Source organism: Numida meleagris, chromosome 5, assembly GCF_002078875.1.
Source record: "Numida meleagris isolate 19003 breed g44 Domestic line chromosome 5, NumMel1.0, whole genome shotgun sequence".
NCBI classification, from domain to species: domain Eukaryota; kingdom Metazoa; phylum Chordata; class Aves; order Galliformes; family Numididae; genus Numida; species Numida meleagris.
In genome coordinates this window covers 17,160,573-17,185,474 of record NC_034413.1, presented here as the reverse complement: position 1 = coordinate 17,185,474, position 24,902 = coordinate 17,160,573, and the positions used below count along the sequence as shown (strand labels likewise).

The window sequence follows — 24,902 nt, the reverse complement described above, 5'->3', positions numbered from 1 at the left end:
TTCATATGCTCTGGAGGGATATGTAGGAAATATTTCAGTGCTTTTTATTTGTGCCAAAAACATTTTATTTGTCATTAAATAATATGAAAATGTCAGTGCCTGTTGGGAGGCCAGAGATTTTTCAAGACCTTCATTTATCTGAAATATTGGGATGTTGAAATTAGAAGGGAAACAGTTCAGGGTGACATTTTTTTTTTTTTTGAGTTTTACGATGTTTCCCTCTTAGAAGAAGCCAAAAATAAGAGACAAGCTCTTCAGCGATAACCTTATGATCACCTTGCTTAGTATTCCAAGACAGGAGATGGACACTGCAATGGAAGAAATAGCAGTAGAGAAAATATAAGCAGTAATCTTCATGACCATCAAAATGATACCAATCTGGGGATCTGTTTGAGTTTCAGGCAGCTCATTGCAGAGGCTCTCTTTTATCTTCAGTATAATGCCTTTCTCTTTTGTTAAAGAAAATTCAAAATCAGCTTTGCTGATGTGTTCCACTGTGATTAATCTGATATTACCCATTAGTCCATCAAGTGGCATGAGGTCATACAGTGACAAATGCTGTATCTATTTTTTTCCTTCTCTTTAACTTGCAGAGGTTTTGGTTTTTGATGACTGGCATAGATGTAAATTTGTATTATGGTCCTAAATGACTTCCAGTGAATTACATGCTGCTTTCATGTCATTCAGTGTTTCGTGGTGTCTGGTTTGTTGTTTTGTTTTTTTTTTTTGCTGAGCAAAAAAATAATGGTATCATCTTTCCTGAGAGAGTGAGCTTTGCCTAAGTAAAGCTGATGTGCTATAAAGTGGATGCTATTCACTTATCAGTTGTCTCATGGGACTGACACATTCTGGTTTGGAATGTAGTAAAGTGCAGAAACTATATTTCACCGTAAAAAGTCACTTTTTCCTCTCAGGCAGGGGCTGCTTCCACAGTTTTGTGGAACACTGAAGATTGAGCATAATAGCCTTAGTATTGATCCATGCAATTTACCGGTTCCCTTAGTATTCATGAGCACAGCAACCCATGCAGTCCAGCCCCCAGAATTTCTGGGCCAAATGAACCAGCATGCTGGGAGAAACCCTCAGGTAAGCTGTGCTGTGTCTGCTGTGCAGGCCTGCCGGTGAGGTGCTGAACATAGCCGTGGAGTAGCTGTGCCCGTGTCAGCCAGTTAAGCTGGATGGCCAGAACATGGTTTAATTTTCTTGGACTGAGCTTTCCTGCAGTGAAGCTGATCCTCTTTTTTGTTTGTTGATATCTGTGAATTTACTGTGGAGACAGGCCTCTCAGTTTTTCCCCAAAGTCTTCACAGAGAAATAATGAGATGTTAGAGAGCTACAGCACTTGACTGTTTTTTGCATTAATGCACACTGAAACACTGGTGGATCGAAGCTGAGATTTTTAACTGAGCTCAAATCTATCCCTCTCTTCCACACTTAGCCTGCATTTAAAGCACTTCATCACCAAGCAGGAGGTCTATCTGGGTTAAAAATGAAAAAGACTCGATTAAAATTTGCATAGAAGCATAGCTTGTTTGGCAGTATGGATGCTGTCACAGTAGGTATGCTTCCTTCCCTCCTTCAGAGGAAGGAGGGGAAATTTGGAGCCCCTGAGCTTGCCCTGTCCCAGCCCTTTCTGCGGTGGTCTTGTTTAGTTCTTGAGCACAGGAATGAGGTTATGCCCAGCCCTTTGTAAAGAGACTGTTCTACAGCCAGTCAAAGTTACTGCAGAGTTGAGAATGCTTCCAACCTCTGAGGACCACTGTTGGAGACCCCATTTTTGTCAGTATTTTAGATTGGTGGTTCTCTTTAATGGAATACATTGCAAACTGAAATTCATCCCTTGCAATTGCAAGACATCTTCTGTAGGTCATAGCCTGCTACAGCTCTCCTGTACCAGTGGGTTGATGTTTGAATACCATTGTCCTAATAATCTTGTCAAGTGCTAGCAAGAGTTCAGTCTGACAGTTACAGACTGGAAAAGAGTATGAGATGTGTTTGCAAAAATCATTTGAGATATGTGGCTTTCTGACACAGACCCTGAAGATTTGGTAATTATGTCATGCAGAGAAAGTCAGCAGGGAGTACGCAGTTACTGTTAAAACCAACAATAAAACTAGTGGGTCTGATTTTTCACAGTAAGGCAGTTAATAACTGAACCCTAAAAGGCTTTTTAGGAAAGCTATGAAAGTCATTCTCTGTTGTCCTACAGAAATTAATGTCATTGGCGATTATGCAGCAGGAATGCTGCTGTCATTTGAGAATGCTGCATTACACAACTGTCATCAGTACATTTCTGTCTATGACTTCTGTGACATTAAATTGCCTAAAATGTAACTTAAGAATGTGTTTTTTATGACATTGTTTAAAGTTAGATTAAACTAGGTATTCTGTATGACTCTGAAACTTGGAAAACAGAAAATATGTGCTGGATAATGGTTGATGTGAGAGGAATTAATGTATGGTTTTTTTAAAGCAAAAATTTTCCTACAAATGCTATTTTTATTCTGAACAAAAATTGGAAAAATGTTACTGCTTGTTCAGAAAAACAAAGAGAAGATGGGAAGGTCACTGACATTTGATAAGTTTTGTTTTAAAATGATTTCTAAATTTTGAAAAGGGATAATTCTCAAGTCCAAATTCTACTTGCTTAAGACACTCTTGACTGAAATAAAAGATGATGATTTGTTCCTGCACACAAACCACTGTGGTAGTCTCTGAAATGTAAGACAGGGTTCAATTGTTCCACTTGAGTTACTGTGCAACTTAGGACAAGTATTTTAATCTCTTTGGAGACTCAACTTTCCTAAACTGCAAGTTGTGGACAAGAATAATTCTGTAAGATCCTTTGGGATTTTCACTTCATACCATTTTCAGTTCTCCAAAGACTGACTGGGTTGCTTGTTCTTGCTAAATAAATGGGAATAGGACTGTGGTTCCCTAATAATTCAGCCACCCTCTGATTTGGTTACTTTTTCCTCACTAGGCTTTGTACGGGCACTCTCAGGCAGTGACCTGCCTTGCTGCATCTGTGACCTACTGCATCATCGTGAGTGGATCTGATGACAGAACCTGCATCATTTGGGACCTGAACCATCTGACGTACATAACCCAGCTTCCTGCCCATGGGGCAAGTCTCTCTTCTGTTGCCATCAACAATTCAACAGTAAGATCTTCATTTATCATCTTTCTTCTGATGCATCCATGAACATTTCATGATAACTTAATGGGTACTCTTCCCAAAGAAAAACATCCTGAGTCTGATACATTGATTTTTTTCTTTCTATTGAGATTGCTAATAGTGTTCTTAATGATGAGAGGGGAGCACTAAAAGCAACATCTTAGACTGAGTAGCTAAGCAGAAGCATCTTTGGATAGGTAGGCAGAAGGATTAAAACTCTTAGTTTACAGAGCATGAAGTATTGGTTATGGCTCACCCATAGCCTTGTTGCTTCCTTTATTCCATTAATTTCTCCTGACATCCATGCAACAGACCAGGGTCAGCTAATACATGTTGGACCTCAGTCCGCCGTCTCAGCTGACAACTTTCTCACACCCTTGCAGTGACAGTGTTGGTTTTTTTGTTTTCTCTCCTCCTGTCAGCTGAGGAGCGTGCTGCTGATAGCAGTGGCTGGATTTGCATTTACCAGCACTGGAAAAAATCCTATTGTGGCCTGGGCCTGGCTGCAACTGCGTGCATACTGATAGGAAAATATTCTGTATTGGATTTTAACTTGGTGTGATTTTTTCCAACCTTCTACCTCCGAAGAATATTGCTTGTATATTTGTCTTTTATATCTCTTTTAGTCTACTAGAGCAAGGTTCCAGCTGCTTGGGCATTTGAGGTTGCATCGAGCACTGTAGCTTGTACCAAGAAAAGGCAAAACTAAATTAACAGCAGTAAGACTAAGCAGACATTCTCTACTTAACCTGTGTCATATTAGAGCTCTGCTAACCATGCAGTCTGACGGCTAATTGTTGAGGGTCATTGCTAGCTTTCAGGGCACACTAGCCATTCCCAGAATCAATGTCTTTGCTGACGCTATTCTATTTAACCAGTTCTGAGTATGCATCGAAGTGATGTATACTAATGAAAAGTTTGTGTGGAATTTCAGTTAGTATCTTGATCAAAGGGCACTTTTGATAAGGCTATTTAAAGCTACAGCATTGGCTTTTGGTTTTCTAAGTTACTTGCTCCAAGGGATTACGTGTGTATTTGTTCCTTATGTACAGTCGCTGGTAAGACTATGAACCTTCACTGAAAGAATAAGAGAGATTCAGTTGCAAAGGATGTTTTCTGCATTGAAAGTGCAGCTTGCTGAATGTTGAGCTGGTCATTGCTAGAATGCAAAGCAGTCTAAAAATGCGATGACATTAAGCTCCCTGTGAGGGGCAGAGGAAGATTATGAAATCACCAAAGGCTTCACAGCTAAGGAGGTAAACGCTGTGTCTTTATTTAAGAGAACATTTATTTGTGTATCGGTAAAATTTGAAAGCTCTAGTTCTGGCCCAGAACCTGCACTAGGCACTGACTGTGTACAATCACTGTCCCTGGCAGTAGCTGGGGATCAGTTGATGCTCTGCTGGGCTGTGTGCTGAGTAAAAGGTAAGGGCAGAGCATAGCAGTTAGCTTTCCGTACTCTTTTCTGCGCCTACCTCTTTCTCTATGGTTCTCTGAGTCCTTTGTTATGTTTGAAAATTGTCTTTCTTCATGGGCAAGAAGAGGATTCTTTTGATTGCCTGACATACAGTAACAGACTGTTACCTCAGGTTGCAGCCCACTATGCTGGAACCCTGCTCAGTCTGCAGGCTGCCTGGCTGTGGTGTGTGGCCAGGACTGCAGAATGGTATTGAGAACCTCCTTTGGTCCTCTCCTGCCCACTTATAGGAAATTGATCTCCTGGCTGTGTTTGTGGTTGGGATGAAACAAGGCATTGCTTTTTTCCTTTTTTTTTTTTTTGACACAGCGTCAGGTGATCTGTATCTGACCCACACGTCTGTACATTTTTTCCAGCAGTTGGAGCTAAGATTGTTCTGTTAAGTCAAGTGCACACAACTGGAAAAACAAGTGTTGAGGGTTGCCTATTTACAAGGATGTGAAGGAAAGAGGTGCTGGGACAGTTTGAATGAAATGTGCTAAGCAATTAAATGCTTTAGAACCAGCAAGACTACAGGCGGGTGGAAGTAGACATGAGGGCATGATATTCTGTAGATATTTCATAGCCTCAAAGTATTTTGAAAAAGGAAGTGTCATTCAAAATGTCAGCCAAATCTTTTATGAATGGGCATTGCTTTTCTAGTCCAATTTACTAAATACTCTCTGTTGAATGCATGAAGACCTCCCCATTTTGAATCAAAAGTTTATTGCTGATTCGCATCCTTTTAAATCCATTACGTCTGTCCTCCTGTGAGAAGGATGAGTGTAGGATCTTGAAAACGTTGCCTTTTGCTTTGTTTACAGGGTGATATTGCATCCTGTGCTGGATCCTACCTCCACCTGTGGACAGTCAATGGCCAGCCTCTTGTGAGCGTTAACACCACCTGCAGCCCCAAAAGCTGTATTGCTTGCTGCTGCTTTGCTGAAGTGATGGACTGGGATACACGCAGCATCGTCATCACAGGAAGCACAGATGGAGTGGTCAGGGTAGGTGGGCAGGGGTGGGAAAAGGGAATCCTTAATTCAGTGTAGACCTGAATGGAGGGACAGAGCCACTAAAAGCCCATGCCACTTTCTCAACAAGGCAGCATAGGGAAAAAAACTGAAAACTGGATTAAAAGACTTGCTTCTTATCAGCTTTTGTCCTCCTCAGTAAGGAGTGTCGATCATTTGGGAAGAGTATTGAAAATATACTTTTCATTCTGGTGTGTTTTTGAAAGCAAAAATGTTACTGCCCATCAGAAATATCTTTGTGTTTCTAGGAGAAACAGTTCCTCGTGGGGACAAACTAGTGCCTGGCACTTCTGTAGTACTTAATAGTGGATGGCATCACATTGCCTAAAAAAAAATCATTACCTTTGTTTCATAAATGGAGACATTGGGTTGGTGGTGGTGGTGAGGAAAGCACTGAAGTTCACTTTCACATAAATCAGTGCTGCCGAACCCTTCAGGATCCATAGTTTCTGAAAGATGGTTCACAGCTTAGTTTATTACATCATGTTCTGAGGAGCAGGAGTTCTCTGCCGGTTCTGCTTCCAGCCTGGTGGGAGGGCTTCCTTGGTGACTGGGATCATGGCTACCATCCCAACTGGGAAGCCCTGCCAGCTCCCTGCATACCCTTCTCCAGTATGACACACTGTAACATAGTGGTGGGAGAGAGAACGCTTCCAAGTTCTGCTCAGATGACAGAAGTCCAATTTTCATCCCTCACTAGGAAGAAAACAGCCATGTCTCTCATGCGATTGTGCTGTTGTAATCCATGTTTTTTTTTCCTTTTCCCCTCTTTGCTGGCACAGCTGTGGAAGACTGAATACACCACCAGCCCAGGGCAAGCTGCTGGCCCGAGCTCACAGAGGGGCACCGTGGGAGAGACAAGCAGCTCAGGTATGACCACAGTGTGGGCTGTGAACTGAAGGGTGACCTACTGCAGGTCTTGTTCTACTGTGAAAAAGAAAAGGGGTGAGAGCACAGTGGTGTGACTGGGAGGGCTCAGGGACCGGTACAGCTTGACTGTAACCAGTGACAGTAGTGGGTAGCCACTGCCCTGCCGTAGAGAGACAGAACAGTCCTCGGCCACTAGTCTCATGGGTAAATCTGATGTGGCTGAAGCTGAGAGGTTTTTTATAGGTTCTGTTAAGCTTGACAAACCACCTTACTGCATAAACCTGTGAAACTAATCATAGAATCATAGAATTGCTCAGGTTGGAAAAGACCTTCAAGATCATCAAGTCCAACCACAACCTAACCATACTACGCTAACAACCCACCGCTAAATCATGTCCCCAGGCACCACATCCAAACAATTTTTAAACACATTCAGGGATGGTGACTCAACCACCTCCCTAGGGAGCCTGTTCCAGTGCTTAACAACCCTTTCTGTAAAGAAGTTTTTCCTGATGTCTAACCTAAACCTCCCCTGGCACAACTTGAGGCCATTTCCCCTTGTCCTGTCACCTGTCGCCAGTGAGAAGAGACCAGCCTCGCTCTCACTGCAATCACCTTTCAGGTATTTGAAGAGAGCAGTAGGGTCTCCCCTCAGCCTCCTCTTCTCCAGGCTAAACAGCCCCAGTTCCTTTAGTTGCTCCTCGTAGGGCATATTCTCCAAGCCCTTCACAAGCCTTGTTGCCCTTCTCTGGACCTGCTCCAGCACCTCACTGTCCTTTCTGTATTGAGGTGCCAAAATGAAATATCCTGGCTCCATATACCTCATTCCCTTAGCAGATCTGCTGATGATCTGTATTAATGTGTGCTGAGATGTCAGAGTGGTCAGGTTGTTGTCTTTTCTGCCTTAAATAAGGTCAGAGTTCCTCCAGACCAGTGGGATTCTGGCAGTAGGCACTATTGCATGGTGTTGTATATTCAAGGCTATGCCAAGCTGCCCTGGGCAGAACCAAGATGAACAAAGTGATGGGGGTACAGCACTGACTGGTATTAATAACAACTCAAGCTCACTTCTCTAACAAACAGAGGAGCTGAAGCCTGCCAGGGAGCTTTAAAGGCATGTCCTAATAGCACAGCTTGCTTCTGTTCACAATGCATTTTATTAAAAAAAAAAAAGTGTTGTTAACATGTATAATTTACACCACTTACTTGCTCTGAATCTCATTAGACATTCTCTATTGCTTCAGTTTTAGGCACACAGTTTATGTAAAGGTAGTTGTAGACGTAGCATCTGCATGAAAAGATATTATGCGATAATTGGGCATTACCACTGAGATCTTCAGAAGTGCTGTTTGTGGAACTTGGCGTCTGAAGTACTTAGACTGAGATGCAGAAATTTTTATGGGTACAGAGGAATATAGCAAATGCCAGACCAGATGCCCATCCTGCCTTTTGTCACATCTCTGAGAGTAGGTAGAGCCAGATGCTTCTAGGGAAGGAGCAAGAACACCAGAGATGCCAGATGTGAGGCAGTCTGCCTGCAGTAGCTGGGCTGGTTTGGTTTCGTTGCAGTCTCTAATCAGATATTGCTGCAAGTCAAAGCACAGGTTTTAACACTCATTCCAGAATCCTTGTAGCGTTCAGCAGTCACTTTGCAGATTCTTTTCACATATAGAAGCATCTAATTAATTTTATGAATTTTCTAAACTCTTGTTCTTCACATCCTGTGGTAGATATTTCCATGTTAGTTTTACTCAGGTGCAACTGCATAGTTTTTGTCTTTGCTATTAAAAAAAAAAAAAGTAATCTTCTTAAACCATTTTTTAAGCTGGGACTTAAAAGCTGCCCATGGGAGCACAGCAAGATACTCCTGTTTGTGCCTTTTTAATGGAGGATCATAAAAGAAGATATCCATTAACCAGGCATCTGTTGGTGTGTACGTACGCACACACCTGTTCTCGCACAAGTGTAAGGAAGCATGGTCTCAGATGCACGCAGCAACAGTGTTCCTCATTGAAACGCTGAAGTGTGATCAGCGCTGTGATGTTCTCCCTTAAAGTATCCGGATGATTTCAGAATTATTTTAAATGGCCAAGTATTCCCACACCTCATTCTGCGCATTAAAGTAAATAAAATTAATACAAAACACAAGTCATTAAGAAGACTAAAGTAACTATGATTGAATTATGTTGTTAGGTCTGTGTATGTATGTGTGTGTATGTGAAATGTTCTCAGCATTTAATTATTGGTTCTGTTATGAGCAGATTTAGATAAGTTGATAATAACGGGGCTTTATGTAATTTCTTTTTACTAGGCAATTATGAGCTGTATTATATCCTGGCAGCAAGGTATTGTGGGGCATCTTATTAAGCATAGAGCCAGTGAAAACTGATGAACAATTTTGCTGAACTAGGCATGCAATTTAGAAAGCAATAATACACAAATCCAATTTAGCACACAATTGATACAGCCACACGTCAGCACATGTAACTATCATAGCCACAAATTAAATTGGGATGGGCCTATTTTGCAACAGCGCAGGCTGGGATTGAATATATTTGTTCTCAACAACTTGCTGACCGTAAATAATAACAATGCCTTCCATGCTGCCCCCCAGACACTTTCTAAATATTTATTTTTTAAACCACACAACAGGTAACAGGTGTGGAAAACATCTTGTTCTCTTTCGGGAGCTGAATCCCAGCCTTGCCTTGACTGGAAAGCCAAGTAAGAACAGCCCAGCGGTGACAGCGCTCGCTGTGTCCAGGTATGGTCCTGTCCTTCGCACGGTCCTGTCATTTGCATCGTAGCATATGCCGGGCACGGGGCAACGCATCAGCCTCTGTCCTAAAAGGTTACTTTATTCTGAAGTTTGTGTTTTGTTTGTTTTGTTTTTGCTTTGTTTGTGAGTTTTGGTTTTTTTTTCTTTAATTTTGTTCGAATTGCTCTTTGCCAAATGCAGTCATTGTAGGAGCTGGCCTGGCTAGCAGCATTACATGAGGGGTGTTGTGACAGGCAGTGGTCAGAGGGCAGACAGCCCAGAAGAAGCAGCAGCTTTTGAGTAAAATAGTTGGAGAGATTAGTGGATGCTATGCTGTCTCTGTACCACAGAAAAAACTCCTAGGAGTTGCTGGAGATGGCATCTCCTGAAAGAAATGTAATCTGGAAGTTTTTGGCTAAAGGATAACTTTGCAGTTAAACTCTGCTTGTACAGCCAGCAGTATTTTAGTTTACTCAATCCCCCTCCTGCAGTGTCATCTGGCTGTAATATTTGTTGCTATCTTCTACCCCATGATGTTGCAATGTTCTGTAAAACAGCTGCTCTCTTCATCTCCAGAAGTGCTGGCATTTTGATAGTTGCTAAAATGATCCCTATATTCTCTATAGGCAAGAGAGCAAGAGAGCAGAGCGCTTCATGTGATACTTACATGTGTGGAAAGTGGGAAAGTGTTGCTGACTCTGCATGCAGCAGAGATTTCAATATGCTGACAAGTCTGAATTCTGAAGCTGCCCGGGAGATTTAGTTAACAATTACAGATTCTTTGGATTAGAAGAGGTTAAAAGCGCCTGATCTGGCTAGATCATTACAAGTAACCCTCTGAAGTTCAGGAAAATTTGGATCCATTTCTAAGTTCAGTCTTTTGTCTAGTCTAGATCATTGTTCTTCAAACTTAACATGAGAGAATACTTGCTGCCCTGCCTGTTGCATTCTCCTAATTGCTGCATATAGAGGAGAAAGTCTTATCCTATTTGCTTCTTATTCTTCAACGTTGTTTTCTCTCTCTTTTCCAAGAAATTCCTCCAAACTCCTTGTTGGTGACGAATGGGGAAGAATCTGCTGCTGGTCTGTGGATGGGTAGGAAGAACTAGTCAGGAACTCATGTTTTCAGCCTTTTGAATGGAGAGAAAAGTGCCATTCAGAGCATGAAAGAGGCAAAGACATCAGAAGCATATGGCTGGGGACTGGATCTCAAAGGAACTGTTGGACTGAGCGTGCAGTCAGCTCTCATTCAAATCAAATAATGGACTCTAAAGCTGTGGGAAGGACACTGACAGACATATGCACAGACAGTGACAATTCACAGTATTTGTCCTTGGAAAACTTCTGTATTTTAAATGCTATTTTAAATACTGAACTTGAGATAATACTTTGTAGTTCACAAATAACGGCTTGCAAATAAAGTAGTCTTGATTTGTGCCGATGAGCAGTGTAGCTTAGTAAAATGAACCAATTCCAAATTTAATATCATGAGATCAAGAACTACTAAAGTTTCAAAGTGACGTTAACTGAATTTGTAGCAGAATCTTTGTTCTTACTGATGTACAAGTATGTTAATATCTGTTCCTGACATTCCTCCTTTCTCAGCCTGCATGAAAGAAATGTATGTGTGCCTTCAGAAAAGTTATTTTGTTTGAAAAATTAAGGTAAGAACTCCTAGATCCTAGATTGACAGCAGTGCCTTCATCCAATGCAACCGTAAATATGTTACGGAGCAGTCTTTATTTTGAAATTACTGACCTTTTTTTTTTTTCAAGGTGATCTGACACAGCTGGTCAACATACTCTTTCTTTATTTTCCTCTCCTGCCTTCTTCCTGGGACATGTTGTGATGCTATCTTGACTATTAGTATCAGGATTTACTTTCATAATCACTCTGCATGGTAGAAGTGGAATTTTGTATTGTAAGAAAGCTGAGGCCATAATATAATAAATACAAATGTCATTTACATTCCTGGTTGAAATGGAGAAAGTGTGAAAAAATCAAGCTCCTTAACATTTTGATTTGAGGGAGCTATATTGGTGATAACTGCCCCTTTCCCCTCACTTCTCCCGCCTTGCTCTGGTACAGAAGTTGTATGTCTTAACTTACGAAGGGAAGCCTGAGAGGAACTAGTTAGAGTGGCTTCCTGAACATCACAGATTGGATCAGGGTGGAGCCTGGATGAATGTAAAGGACATTATGTCCATGAAGATCCACGTGTTCATATCACCAAACATACCCTTGGACAGCCAGAGCCACAAGAGTTCTGCGATTTTCACTGCACTGACTGCTTAGCACTGCAGGAGTGAAGCCCTGCGTGTGCTGTGCTGGACAGCCAGAGACTGAGGAACATGAGGAAATGCTGTATGTCAAAATCTTGGTGCTTAGAAACTTGCAAGCATCATTAGGAGGAATCTGGAGTAGATTTTACTGATCTTGTTTAACTATACACCATCTTCTGTCTTCCTGTAGGGCACTGCTTTGTCCATGACTTGTCTTCTGAATTATATTGTCGAATGAGTGAGGCTTCCTATGGCAAACAGCTTCCTGGCTTACAGAGTGCCGAGACAGACCCCCTTCCTCATGCTCTGCCTAACCTCCATCATGAGTGAGGCAATTGCCTATAGTAATTAAGTGGTCAGCTTACGATGCAGACATACAAGAAAGGCTGCATTATGTCTGCAAAGATGACCTCCCTGGTTATCTTTCCTAACCTCCAAGTGCATGACTTGATGACTGCAATACCATCCTTTCTGTGTTTGGTGAAAACATACACTGGAAGTAGGCTGAAATTCACCATTGTTTTTCAAATTAAAATAACCCTATGGTTATGCCCAGCTTTCCTGAGGACTGCAGAAAGATCAATTGCCATAGAATTCAACAATTAAGTACTCTCCTTTTTTAGTTTTCTCTCCTCACATTCCTTAAAAATAAACTGTGATTTGGCCACACAGCAGGATTTGGACTCCTTTCAGTTGTGAATATAGCTTTGCTGAAACATCATAAAGGTAATTAAGAGCTTGCTACCCATGCTTTCATTTACCTATCAGGCATCGTGATAGCTTCCTAATTATCTGCTCCCTTAATGTTTAGCCTGTCTTTGCCAACAGCAGACATTCCCTTTCCTAGAGCTGGCTCCAGAACCTACTCTGCTGCCCGCATAGCAGCACTAATGGTACCTGTCCTCTAGATAGCAACCTGGCTTTGTCAGGCATAAGAAGAGGCCACTTGAAGGTGCAGATTAACTGTGCATGGATTTGACAGGCTAATCTCCTTGCACCTTGCATTGTTTTTCTTACGTCTTCAGTGGAATTTCAAGTTGCATCAACTGTTGTTTTGGATCACGGAACAAATCCAGAGAGTGTGTGTGTGTGAATGGGAGTCGTCAAGTTAAGATCAAAAGTCTTTATGAGCCAAGCCTGTTCTAATACTTAAGGATATTTAATCTGCGAGAATATGATACCTTCTCTAATAGCTAATGGGAGGTAGGAGTGGAAGATCCTAGAATATGTTTTTTAAAAAATAAGCAGGTAGAGCAATTCCACAGCTAATGCTTTCAGCATGACTCCATTGCTACTGTAAGTAGCACGATGCAGATATCACTAGAGTGTTGTAATTATTTCAGAAGCAACTTTTGCAAGGTGTAGGTAGCTCGGGGTGAGAATTACCTTTAAAAGAAATCCAATCCTATTAGGATACAAAATGCAAAATTAAGGTTCAGTCTTAACTCTGCCCTTTAGGTAAACCAAGAAGCGCAATATAGTATAGCTCAACATTTATGTGACTTTAAAAACCAGTTTAATCTAATTGGGGACCATGAAACCAAAAATGCCTCAATTGCACTTATTTATTTATTGTATGTTGTTGCATAGACCATGCTGCTTCCTTGTTTGGGGATACAAGTCTTATAAATGTTACAGTGAGCATTAAATACTGTTTGATTTCTGTTGCTTTTTATTGGATAATAAATGCTAGTGAAGCAGTATTTGCAGGGCTACCTATGCACTGCAGATCCTTTGTATCTTCATGGAAAAAAAATAGTATTTGCTCAAATTTCTTTTTGGAAAATCCATGCAAACCTATCTGCAATTCCCACAGGGAAGTTCCACGTGATTGTCACTGTGTGCTAGTGCTTCCAGGTTCTTTTCATCCATGGATCTCAATACTTGTTACAAGGAGGAATTCGTAAGCATATCATCTTATTCAAGATCTCATATTGCTGTCACAAGGGAAGAATCTGAGGGCCATATGAGCTAAAATCATTAGCAGCAATATGCTAATGTCTTATGGGAGTCTGGAATCCAGAACCAAGTGAGTTTCAGGAGCACATCAGGATCTTGGCAACCAGTAGCACCATTTGCTGCAGTGAATACTGAACAAATGTAGGCCTTGCAATGGGAACAGCTGAATCTGTGTTCAGTCATCACCTGATGTGTTTCATACACAAGGGTCTTGCTGGCCGTGTGCATGTAGAGAACAAGGGTGAGCATGCTGGATGACACGCTGGAGCTAAAGATGCTAGATGAGTCTCTCAATTGTAAAGAACATTGTGAGCTCTGAAAAAGCTATCTCTGTGGGTGAATGCAGCAGCGACGTGGGAACTTAACCTTGTTTCAGGTCAGAAATTGTCTCCTTTTTCAGTTTGGGCAGAGGGTTTTAAGAACTTAATTTCTTCCTTGTAATCTGTTCCCTGGCCAGGAGGGACATGGAGGAGTCATGCTTCCACACCTGCTCTAGTTCTGTAGTATGCTCAGCTCCCATGGGAGGTAGCGCAGGAATTCAGCCACTGGAAGGAGCAGTGAGAGCGCTCTTTAGCCCCTTGTGAGTTCAGACCATTTTCCATGGTCTTCTGCCTGCAGTGATCTCCAGTGGAGACATGGTAACATTAAATCTCTGCCAGTGTCAGTGTTTATACCCCCTGCCTTCTTATTTTGACACTACTGGAATAACCAAAATATGATGAAAAATGTAGTAATGTAAGTTGCTGTCTTTGAATATCACAGGTGGTAAGCAAGCAAAAGGCACTTATTTACTGTGACAGTGAGACCACATGGATCATAAAGAAATGAATCCAGTAGTTTCATTGAAATAACTTGCTGTCAACCTAGGAGTTAGTTTGATTGGGAAAGTGAAATGCTCATTTGCTCCACAGCCTTTGCCTGTCTAACAAGCTGTCCTCTGCCCGTAACCTGGTTTTTGTTGACTTTGGTTGTGCAAGGACTCAGTTGCTGTCTTACAGAATGTAGCATTGTGTGGTGTTCCTGGTGGATGTCTGTTTGAAGCTCTGGGCAGCTTTTGGCTCTTCGGAGCCCCATTATGAGCTGAATATATACTCCATGTTTGGGCTGTATATTTACAAGCCCTTCCCTGTGCAATGCTAGGTCTGTGATAAGTGGGAGGAGGCCCACTAGAAATCTACTCAAGCAGGTCTAATTGTACCAAATAGAACGGCTCAGTAGAGTGGAAAATAGTCCTCGTATATCTACCCGAAGAGGATAATGACCTTTTAAATAACAGAAGCAATTTTATTTCAATACTCCAATTACTCTGAACTCTCAAATGTCAAAGTGCTGGGCACTTTCAAAATAACTTAATTTAGACATTTATAGCACTTAGACACTGCTAGTTTCTTATCTAACCTAATTATGGGTTGTACAGGAAATTGCAAAGCATCCCAATTAATGTTATTTTTTATAGTGATACATAGAAGTAGCCTTTGCCATTTGCTGTCATCATGTGCACAATGATTTACTCATTTGGGCTTTTGAGTTTGTTCTCTGGCAGGACAGAGCTCTTCCATTCTCTGACTGATCTTTGAAAGCAAGCAAGGAGGAAGGAGAGGTAGAAGTGAGTGTAGTTATGTTTGCTTGGGCGATTTGAGGGGCACATATTTCAGTGAGAGCAGAGTGACATTGCAAGGCAGGACCATTTCAGGCATAGAGGCGCCGTATAGAATAATATCAGTTGGCTGGCAACCTTGTTGAACCTCTCTGAGTACTTAGGCCAGGATTCTTCACTTACCTCTCAGCCTTGGGACTAGTGCAGTGGAATGGGGCCTCATTTTTCCTAAGGATAATCCAAAACGATCTAAGTTTAATTTCTCAGAGATGTGGAGTTGTAATTAGTTGTGTACTGTATCTGCTGTCAACTATGTCCAGTGCCAGCACAGAAGAGGAAGTAAAAAACCCCCCAAAGGAGGTCTTGTCTCATGGGTTCTCTGTGTACAGAGTAATGCACTGTTGTGTTCTCATTCACTTTCTTATTGTGAAACATTGCTGTTGGATTTTAACCAGAGTTCAAGAAGCATTTGGACAACACTCTCAGAAATATGGTTTGAATTTTGGGTGGTCCTGTGTGGAGCCAGGAGTTGGACTATATGATCTTTGTGGGCCCCTTCCTACTCAGGATGCTCTACAATTCTGTGGTCCCCTGGTGTTTGATGCAGGAGAGTCCGAGGTTCTGCACAGCAGGGAGAAGTTACTGCACTGACTTGTGTTATTTACTCAAATAAAGAACCTGTGCCGCTCTCAGCTGCAGGCACAACAAAGGCTTCATTTCTGACTGGGGCAGTTCAAGTCTGAAAAACCTCTGAGGGTTTTGCAAAGAAAGCAGCAATGCTGGTGAGGAACAAGAGTTAACATAATATGGTGGCAGGAGAGAAAGAATTCTTGCCCTACCTATTGTTGTGCAGTCAGTAGAGCATGTTGCTTCATTTAGTCTCTGAGCAGAATGCTGGCATATGCAACAGCTGCCAAATTGCAGAAAGAGCTGAGGCAGCTCTGAGAGGGGATGTTTGAGATCTACAAGTTGGAGCAATGGCATGGAGTGATCAGGGCTGTGGGAATAGATTATGAGGAGAGTATGGAACCCATCACTTTGAGTTTTTGAGAACAGGTGAGACCAACCTGTACCACACTGAGTCAGGTTAAGTCAGGCTGAGTTGATGCAACCTTTACATCAAGTGATGGACAGCTGCCAGCTCATAATCACCTCCATCTTTTTCTCCGTTCTGAGAGGAATAATTCAAACTTGGAGTCTTCAACTGATACGCAGTTTTTCCATCTACTGTATCTCCCAACTAAAGTAATAAAATGGAGATGTACTAAGTGTGGAACAAAGAACACCAAATTAGGATATTTCAGATTAGCACAGGAAACTCAAAAAAGAACAACCAGCCATTACCTAGTAGAATTTAGGAATTATATGTTTCACCCTGGCAGTTTAGACTGTGAAACCCAAAATTACCTTTGCACCATGATGTTGCTTACCAGACGTGTTTTGGAGAAGTCCTCAAAAAAAACCCACAGAAAAACAAAACAGAATGTGACCTACATATCAAAGGTCAAATACAGTTTTATCTCTCTGAGTCTTGCTATGCCAGCAGAACTTGGCCAAACCCCAGCTAAGGATATAAGTTGACTGAACTTCTTAAAGAAGAGAACCCCACTATTGTGTTACTGTTATTCTAAAACAAATAATTTGCTTTTAATTATAGAGATAATGACATTCTAACCACACCTACCAATTAGAAAGTTGTAATAAAGAGTGATAAAAACTCCCCTTCCTTGGGCTGCAAAATCAACCCCCACACAGCCTGCGACAATAATATGATTTACTCCTATTTGCTGGTGGAGGATTCCGGTAATAAAATTTAATGTGGGGGAACAAGGCGCATTTAACCAAAGCTGTAAACATCTCTAATTCTGTTTACAGCTATAAGGTGCAGTACATTAACATTTAACAATCTGACACTAAATTGGTGAAGCTAATAGAGCTGTATTTGTTAAAATTTCAGCACTGGGCCATGTTTTACCAATGACAACAGAAGGAGTAACCAAAATTGTGTGACTCAGCAGATTTCAACCACTGTTTAATAAGGTATTAAGAGTCTTCACGGGAGCTCCTGTCATAAAAGAACAGCAGACCACATTCAGCTCTGCTGCTATTCTGCTTAAGCATGATGGAGTTAGGCCAGAGTGAATTCTACCTTGCATTTCATGTTAGAAGGAACTAAATCCAGTTTAATCTGTATTTCTCCCATGTTATACTCGATGAAATTTTCTTCTCTGTAGTCTTTGAAGTGAATTGCTTTGAAACGTAAAGATGTACAATTACTTGGAAGAGGAAGGATGGTGTTTTACTTTCTCCTGATATTATTAAATCTGGATGGACGCTGTGTAAGAAGAGGCTTAGGAAATGTCTGCTCAGGAAGACAGGTGTTATCCTAAGCAGTGTTTCCAGCCTCTTGTCACTCAGCTGTCAGGATTCTGCTGTGCTCTAAATCAGTCACAAATGGAAAACATTTAAAAATCATGGAATTTTCTGCAGAATGAAAAATTCAATTCTCACCTACTGAGATTGTCTAAATGCGAGGCAGAAGATGAAAAATTATATTCGTATCATTAACAAGCAATAAATCCTACACAGACTGGGAGAATTTATCTCAACAAAAAAGGTAATTTATTTAGCTCAATTAACTATTATTTTGGGGCATTAGATATAAAACATAAGCAAGAATATATAGAATATTAATACACAAAGAATGGTATTCATTAAAATACTGGGTATAAGCATACAGTAGGGGACTTGTCTGAACAATGGGCATAATGGCCAGCTGTATACAAAAGCAATGTTTATATACTGAACTTATGAAGTTTTCACAATTAAGTGACCAAATTAGTAATGTGTTAGGTGTTTATTATGTGTTTAATTCCAAAGGAATTAAAGGAATTACTAATAGGTCCTATAACTTTCTAATGCTTTCCTTACCTCCTTCTGAATATTTAGACTCTGAATGTTACAGAATGTATCCCTGAACGTTTGATGACTCTTTAAGCACCGATTTTTTTGGTCAATGAATTCAAAGCTCATGAGAGAATAAGGAATGATGCCATACTGTTTTGGTGGGTCATTAAATTCTTGCAGTAATGAGAAGGTAAAACAAAGATTATTGACAACTAACAAACCCAAAAATAAAAAATGCAAATAATTACTAGCAACAGTCTTATTAATAAAAGCTGGCTTTAGTTTGGAGAGACCACTTCAATGAGGAGCTAGGGGTGGAATTAGTACAGTACACAAAGACCACCCTGACAAGTCTTGAATTCTTCTCTTATAAAAGAGGTTTTTAACCATCGTGGAAACAGATGGCTGCATTTTACATTTACTCACCCTGGCTGCAAGGTTAACAGTTTATGTATGACACATAATCTCTGTCCTCAGTCAAGAAAAGTTTAAAAGCAGTTTATATGGACTTGCTTACTCTGGGGGAGCCATCCAAAGACTGCTCGTCTCCTTTGTTGCGTGTCCCCTCCCTGCAGTGCTGCCACTGCCCTCCACTCGCAAGTGCTAATGGCTGCAGCAACGCGAGGCTTCCTGGGACGGTTCCCAGCTGTGCTCTGAGCCCTGGCATGAACTTGCTGTGTCACTATAAAAGCCTGACCTGTGAAGGAAGAAGGTACTTGGAGCACCTTGATTAAGATTTTCAAAGCACAAGGCCCACCAGTGCTACTTGAAAACCCACACTTAGGCTGCTGAATGAGTGGCCTGTCAAGGGGCTGCCTCTGCCATCATGCAGGCATGGAAAGCAACTGGCATGTACTGAACATCAGACATCCAGGGCCTGAGAGTGAGCACAAGAACCCATGCTTTTATGTCCCTGTGAGCTCTGTGGTTACTCAAGGACTAAAGCTTCCAAGGGCAGAAAGGAGCTGGATGTTCAGCCCCTGACTGTGAGTGGAGACTGAGCATTGCAAATTCAGAAGCTTGAAAACATCAGTCCAACTGTCTTTCATGACTGGCTTGCCTGGGACGCCAGAGAATAACCCATTTTCACCAATGCGTATCATAGGAAAAGGAAGAATTCCTTCTCAGCTATCAAGAGGGGGAAGCAAGAGAAAGAGCATTTTTGCAGCCCAGTTTCCCACCTCCCAAGCCACGGCCTTTCCAGAGACACAACTCCAGGATAAGTGAGCAGGGCATTACAGAGTCTGCTTTGCACTAACGTAGAAGATCTGTGATTTTTCTTTCACATCAGCAGCTTGCTAATAGGCCATGGGAGGAAATTTTTGCACGTTTAGGAGCACCAGCCTACAGCAAGGCCAGAACCAGTGTCCTGGTTCTGTGGAAGTTTCATACTCACTATCAGGTTTTTCCTATTCTCAACCAGAACTATAAAAACATCAAATCCTGGAAAATGTTCCCAAGCTATAAATATTCTTCCTCAGACTGGTGTGGTTTAACTAGGAATGTTTCCTTTGGATTATTTTGAAGTGTTTGATTTGAAGTACATAAGAAGGGTACATAGAAAGGGAACTTTTTGATAACTACTATGAGCCAGGGGGAAGGCAGAAAAAGTAATTCCAGCTTTCCTTTTGCTGTGGAAAAACATCTCAGTTTTACTGAATTAATATTTTTCTGATGAACAGCAGCAATTTGATGAACTTCTGGTCAGTGGTCTTTCTCTGGTGGAGGAGGCCGATGTGCACTGATCTTGCTGCCAGTATTTCTGAGGTGGCTCAGATGTCCATGTTTGCAGCTGGACTTGTCACATTAGTGTCAAAGAAGGAATAATGATTAGCACTGAAAATGCCTGAAGTGGAACTTCATCCTCTTTAAAATGGAGGGGGCAAACACTACAAGGGTGTTTCTCTGGGATGTCACTTGTTGACCAGCTGCTTCTTCTACGATTACTTTCAACTATGTTTTGTGTAAAAGTCACATAGAAATACAGAAGTACGTGAATGTCAGTAAAAAAATATGGACATCTGTATGATCTTTATAAATAAACAGTACAGCAAGAATTAAATAGAACACAGACAAAGGACATTTATACAGGCATGAACTGTTACAGCTTGTTCTCCTCAAAGAGTATCTGTGCATAGACTGTCGTACTGGGAATGCCTTTGGCTTCCTGAATCGGCTTCATAAGTTCAAGTTCAGCATATGTTAAATTCTCCTCTGCGATTTTTGGCTAGGAAACAAACAACAAATTACAGTTATAAAGCCATTATCACTGAATGTAAAAGTCACTTTAAATATCCTATAGAATAGAGAGTATTTCTTCTCTCAAACATGCTAGTTCTACTCTGCTGTGACAAGTTTACTCTGCACTAAATGCAGATAATAGAGGAAATAAAAATAACTTTTGTGCCTCACAAAATATGGCCGCAGACAAAGGAGTTGCTTTGGGATTATATGTGAGCCTTGGGCTCCAGTTTGTCCCTGGAAAGTTAATCTGTGTTCCTCAGAAAAGTGTAAAGTGCAAAGACTCTGGATGTTGAAGACTAAAAAAAGCAGGCACGCAGTTTGTTGCAGTCACAAAACTATACCTCATAGGAAAGCATCTCTGACACCAGGAAAAGCTTTCCAGCTGCAAACTGACTCAAAGTTCATAAAGCAAGGTTTCCATACAGTGCTTAAGCATCATAATGGGAAAAAAAAAATCAATGTTTTCCCAACACCAAGATTCCTTTACATTTTATTTACTGCCATCTTTTCCCTTCTGATTTAATATAAATGATTCCTGTTTCCTTTAGAGGTGTTTGAATACTTATTATATTGTCTTCTGGCTAAAAAGATAAACATTGAATATCCTCTGAAACCAGTCCCCATGCTCCATTGCTTCCTGTCTTTTGTGCTTTCCTGGAATCCTTTCATTTTGCCCTGACAGTTGCTCGCACTCTTTGTTTCAGATTGTTTCCCTCTGGGTGGATCAGCTTACCCTTTTCTAGCATGAATTTATTCTTAATTCTCCTCTGTAGATCTGATGCTGAAATACTCTGTGCAGCTGCTACTGCAAGCGGTATTGCTTGCAGTCAGCTGATCTGTGCGTGTGAGTAAAGGCCATCTGCAGGATTCTAATCTTTGCATTTGGTTCTTCGCATGGTCTTCCCCTACCTTGCACGGGTAGCCCTACTTGATCTTAACTTCTGCTTCTCATTCGCTACTGAGTGCTTCACTGCTGACTTCACAATGTCCTGCTTTTGAGGATTCTTCTGGTGCTACGATATAAAAGGGCAACCTATGGACTGCAACTGGATCTCATATATAACACAGAAAGAAAATCTGAATGATCATGTATTGGGAGTCACCTAACGGTAGGAAAGGCATCCGTGCTACCCTGGCTATGGGTTAAAGAGTGAAAAAAGCTCTCAGTCATCTGCTGTGATTAATTACATCTCTCCTCTTTCTTGCATGAAAGTATCTAACCTCAGGGTTAGACAGGCAATTGTTTTTGCCTTTTTTTATATGTTTAGTATTCCTTTTCAGACTTCAAAACTATACCTGCCTGTCTATTCAGTGAAAGTAAGCTAAGTTGGTGCTGGACATCACAGTAACACCTGCAAATGCTGAAGACTTTATTCTTGGTGTAGCCTAGTAGACCTAGCCTCTGTTTGAAGGTATTGGGAGTCTTGCTATTGGCTTTAGTGGGCATCACCTCAGACCCTGAATAGAATGATACAATGCATACATAAAGCCTCCTAAAAAAGAATCTGATAAAACATTACAAACAAGCTATTGTTCACTGCTAGATTAAAACTCCACTGTTCCTAAGACCGATCCAGTACATTTTTGAAGTGGAAATGTTTTCATTGTTCTGTAGAAATCAGTTGCTGAGGGCATACTAAATCTGTGTACACTTTCCCCTTCATTGTTTAATTGCGTTTTGTTTTATGTTTCCATTTAGAAAACGCAGCATGTCCTAAAATAGCCACATCAACACCCAACTCATGTAAATTTCAGAACTAAGATTTATGAAATCATATTGTCCAGGTGTTTTATTGTATTATCTCAAAATTGCATTGTTTTCCAGTGTAGATTATCTCTTTATTCTTACTTTATTCTATTATGTTTGGATATGAAAAATAACGCTAGATTCCCCAAAACAGGTCATTGGGCAGTAGTGGCTCATGTGTTGTTTTCATACATTTTTATGATGTTCCTATAGTAAACATAATTTAATAAAGCCAAAACACACTAAATAAATAATTACATCTAGAAAAGCAATAAAACCAAATAAAATTAGTACTTTCATAAGTGGAAAAGGTACTTCAATTACTGCTACAAGGAACAGCACACCATAAAATGTGTAGAATAATTTCCCTTATGCATATTTCTAGTATGTAATAATTTGATTGAAAATATGAGGAAACACACAGGAGGTTCAAAATTGTGAAGTGTATACAGTTTTCAGCAAAGGACGTGTAATAACAGTGCATGGAAGCCAATGCTACTTTAGAGTACCTATGGTAGCCAGGGTTGTTTTTCCGTGCGTTCTTCCATACTTCATTTATCAACCATATGTTTAATTTAATTTCAGTGGTTTGTTTGTCCAAACACAATTTTTTTTGAGCAGGCAGAGAAAACTAATTCTATGATTTCATCTCTCATTTGGATTGGTCAGCAGTTTGGCAATGTAAGCCTGGAATCCTGCCACCACCTCCTTTTTGGAACAACAATGTGACTTTCAATAGCTGATGTCTGAGGTGGGACTGACACTTGGATGGAAGAGCAAGAGGCAGGGAATGACTGTTCACCTCTCTCTTTCCATTCTGGCTCTCCACCTAGGAAGTCATTGAGATTTCTATGGCTACAATGTCTTTTTCTGAAAAATTACATTATTGTTCTAAAATGATATTGAAATGATTTCGTCAAATAGAGTTCTGTTCCAAAGTGACATTTCAAAATGCAGCCTTTATCTTGTGCGTCTGTTTTGTTCTTGTCCTTGGGATCGTACTCTTTGCAGAAATATATATTAGGAGGAGTCATCATTTTCCATTGTATCTTCTAGCAAATACAAAATCTCTTCCAGTTTAATTTTAGTTTATTCCAATCACAGCTCTTTCCTTGGGCAACTCTTTGAGAGAGTTCAGTTAAAGGAACATTTTCTCAAAAAAACAATCTGCGAAGTGGCTATTTAAAAAAAGCTAGAATATATGTATACACAATTTTGTGTTTATTGAGTTTGTCTAGTATAAAAATGCATTAGAAAAGACTTTTATGAGTTGAGATTTTAATGAAAATTATTCTGATTATGTCCTGATTATGACTGGATGGGTTAATTTTGTTCTTCTTAAGCTAAGTTGGGTTGTTCCTTAGCAGCATCAAGGATGTTTACTGTGAGCAATGTCAGACTGAAATTTTTAAGTTTTAACTAAGACTACTTTTATCCAAATTTGTGAACAGGTATAGAGAAAACAAGCAAATACTAACCTCATAATTTTAACGTGTCTGGGAAACAAGTCTGGGAGGTTGGAACTAGGAACTTCAATATTTGAAGTCCCTTCCAAACTACGCTATTCTATGATTCTATGAAAACAACTGCTGCCAGCTTTCACTTACAGATTGCTATAGCCTCACTGTTTCATCACCTCATCAGTTATTGTGAAAGTGGCAAAACAAATGTAAGTTCCTAATTAAAAAAAATAATATTGATACCCTATTGTTCCTAGCTTACCATCAAATGTAAACAGACAAGGGCTCACTTCCCAATTCATTTCAGTTTTAAGTGTCTCATTGACTACTGCTTCAGACATTTGCCTTAGAATTCAGTGTCCACATAATCGCATGTGATGGAGTTGTTTGGGATGTGATGCAGAATGACTTTAACAAGGGATGAGGTTAAGAAAATTTTGCTTATAGATCAAATTGAATTGTCACCTAACAGAGAGGGACTTCAAAAATGACTTCTGCAGACCTTCGAGAAAAGCTGAAGCTAGATCTGCAAGATGAATTATCCCTCAGAAATGCAACCGCTGGCCAGTCGGAGCTCTGCAATATCAAGGGAGCCATGGTACTCTCTGTGCAAGGCTGAGAAATATGACACTGGAAAATCCTGGAGTAGAAAGTATGTCTTTTAGTGGCACTATCAAATTAAAAAAATGATAGTTTCTTTCCACTAAGATGCCTGGTTTTTAATCCCTAGGAGAGGCTTTGTCACTGGAAACAACATCCACAACAATTTATGAGCCCTCTTTCAGCACCACATCTGAAGTTTGCTTTTGAATCCCACAGAAGTTATGATAACAAAGTCAGAAACAAAGATGATTCACTAAGTCCCGTTGAATCATTTATTTTAAAGAAACAGAATCCCATAAATGTAGGGCTAGTGGTATCTAAATGGAGATAGTTCACCTTTCTTCATTAATAGAGTTAAATGTATCTGGCAGAGGTTTGTTCTGACTGTTTTAACAGCTTTTGCAGAAGAGCCCTTCCCTTTGCTAATACTTTATTCCTTTTACAGTGGCAGAGTTATTCCTCGATTCTGAACCAAGCCAACACTGCTGGAAATCAGGCTGATTTCTCCTTGTCCTTCAGAAAAGCCCAAGGACTTGACTTTTCTGGTGAGACATGATTATTGCTCCAAAGGTGTCATCACATAAAAACCATCTGCTGTGGGATTTTGTAAATATACAAATCTCAGCACAATTCCAGCAAGAGCTTTTCTGTATTTACATAACCTGTTCCTTCTTGGGTGTGAAAGCAGACATAACAGTTTTGAATATGACTTGTTCCGAGTTTCAACCTGACAATATAAATGATGTTCATGAAGAAATGGGCTTCTCACATCCTAATGAGAGACTGCTGAAGAGGAACTATTCATCT

The 24,902-nt window shown here is 40.6% G+C and overlaps 2 protein-coding genes across 6 annotated transcripts in view; one reads left to right on the top strand and one right to left on the bottom strand.

The window, feature by feature from the left end:
* The window catches only part of WDFY4 (WDFY family member 4), a 130,675-nt gene extending 119,413 nt beyond the window's left edge, over nt 1-11,262 (top strand). For all 5 annotated transcript variants that reach the window (XM_021398004.1, XM_021398005.1, XM_021398006.1 and 2 more), the window contains 5 exons: nt 2,984-3,163; nt 5,459-5,641; nt 6,451-6,538; nt 9,191-9,302; nt 10,329-11,262. In XM_021398004.1, the coding sequence (XP_021253679.1) occupies nt 2,984-3,163; nt 5,459-5,641; nt 6,451-6,538; nt 9,191-9,302; nt 10,329-10,395 (630 nt within the window). In that variant the 3' untranslated portion in view covers nt 10,396-11,262. The remainder of the gene's footprint in view (nt 1-2,983; nt 3,164-5,458; nt 5,642-6,450; nt 6,539-9,190; nt 9,303-10,328) is intronic.
* The window catches only part of VSTM4 (V-set and transmembrane domain containing 4), a 40,692-nt gene continuing 27,185 nt past the window's right edge, over nt 11,396-24,902 (bottom strand). Inside the window, exon 8 of the mRNA XM_021398008.1 lies at nt 11,396-20,268. Coding sequence (XP_021253683.1) covers nt 20,143-20,268 — 126 coding nt within the window. The 3' untranslated portion in view covers nt 11,396-20,142. The remainder of the gene's footprint in view (nt 20,269-24,902) is intronic.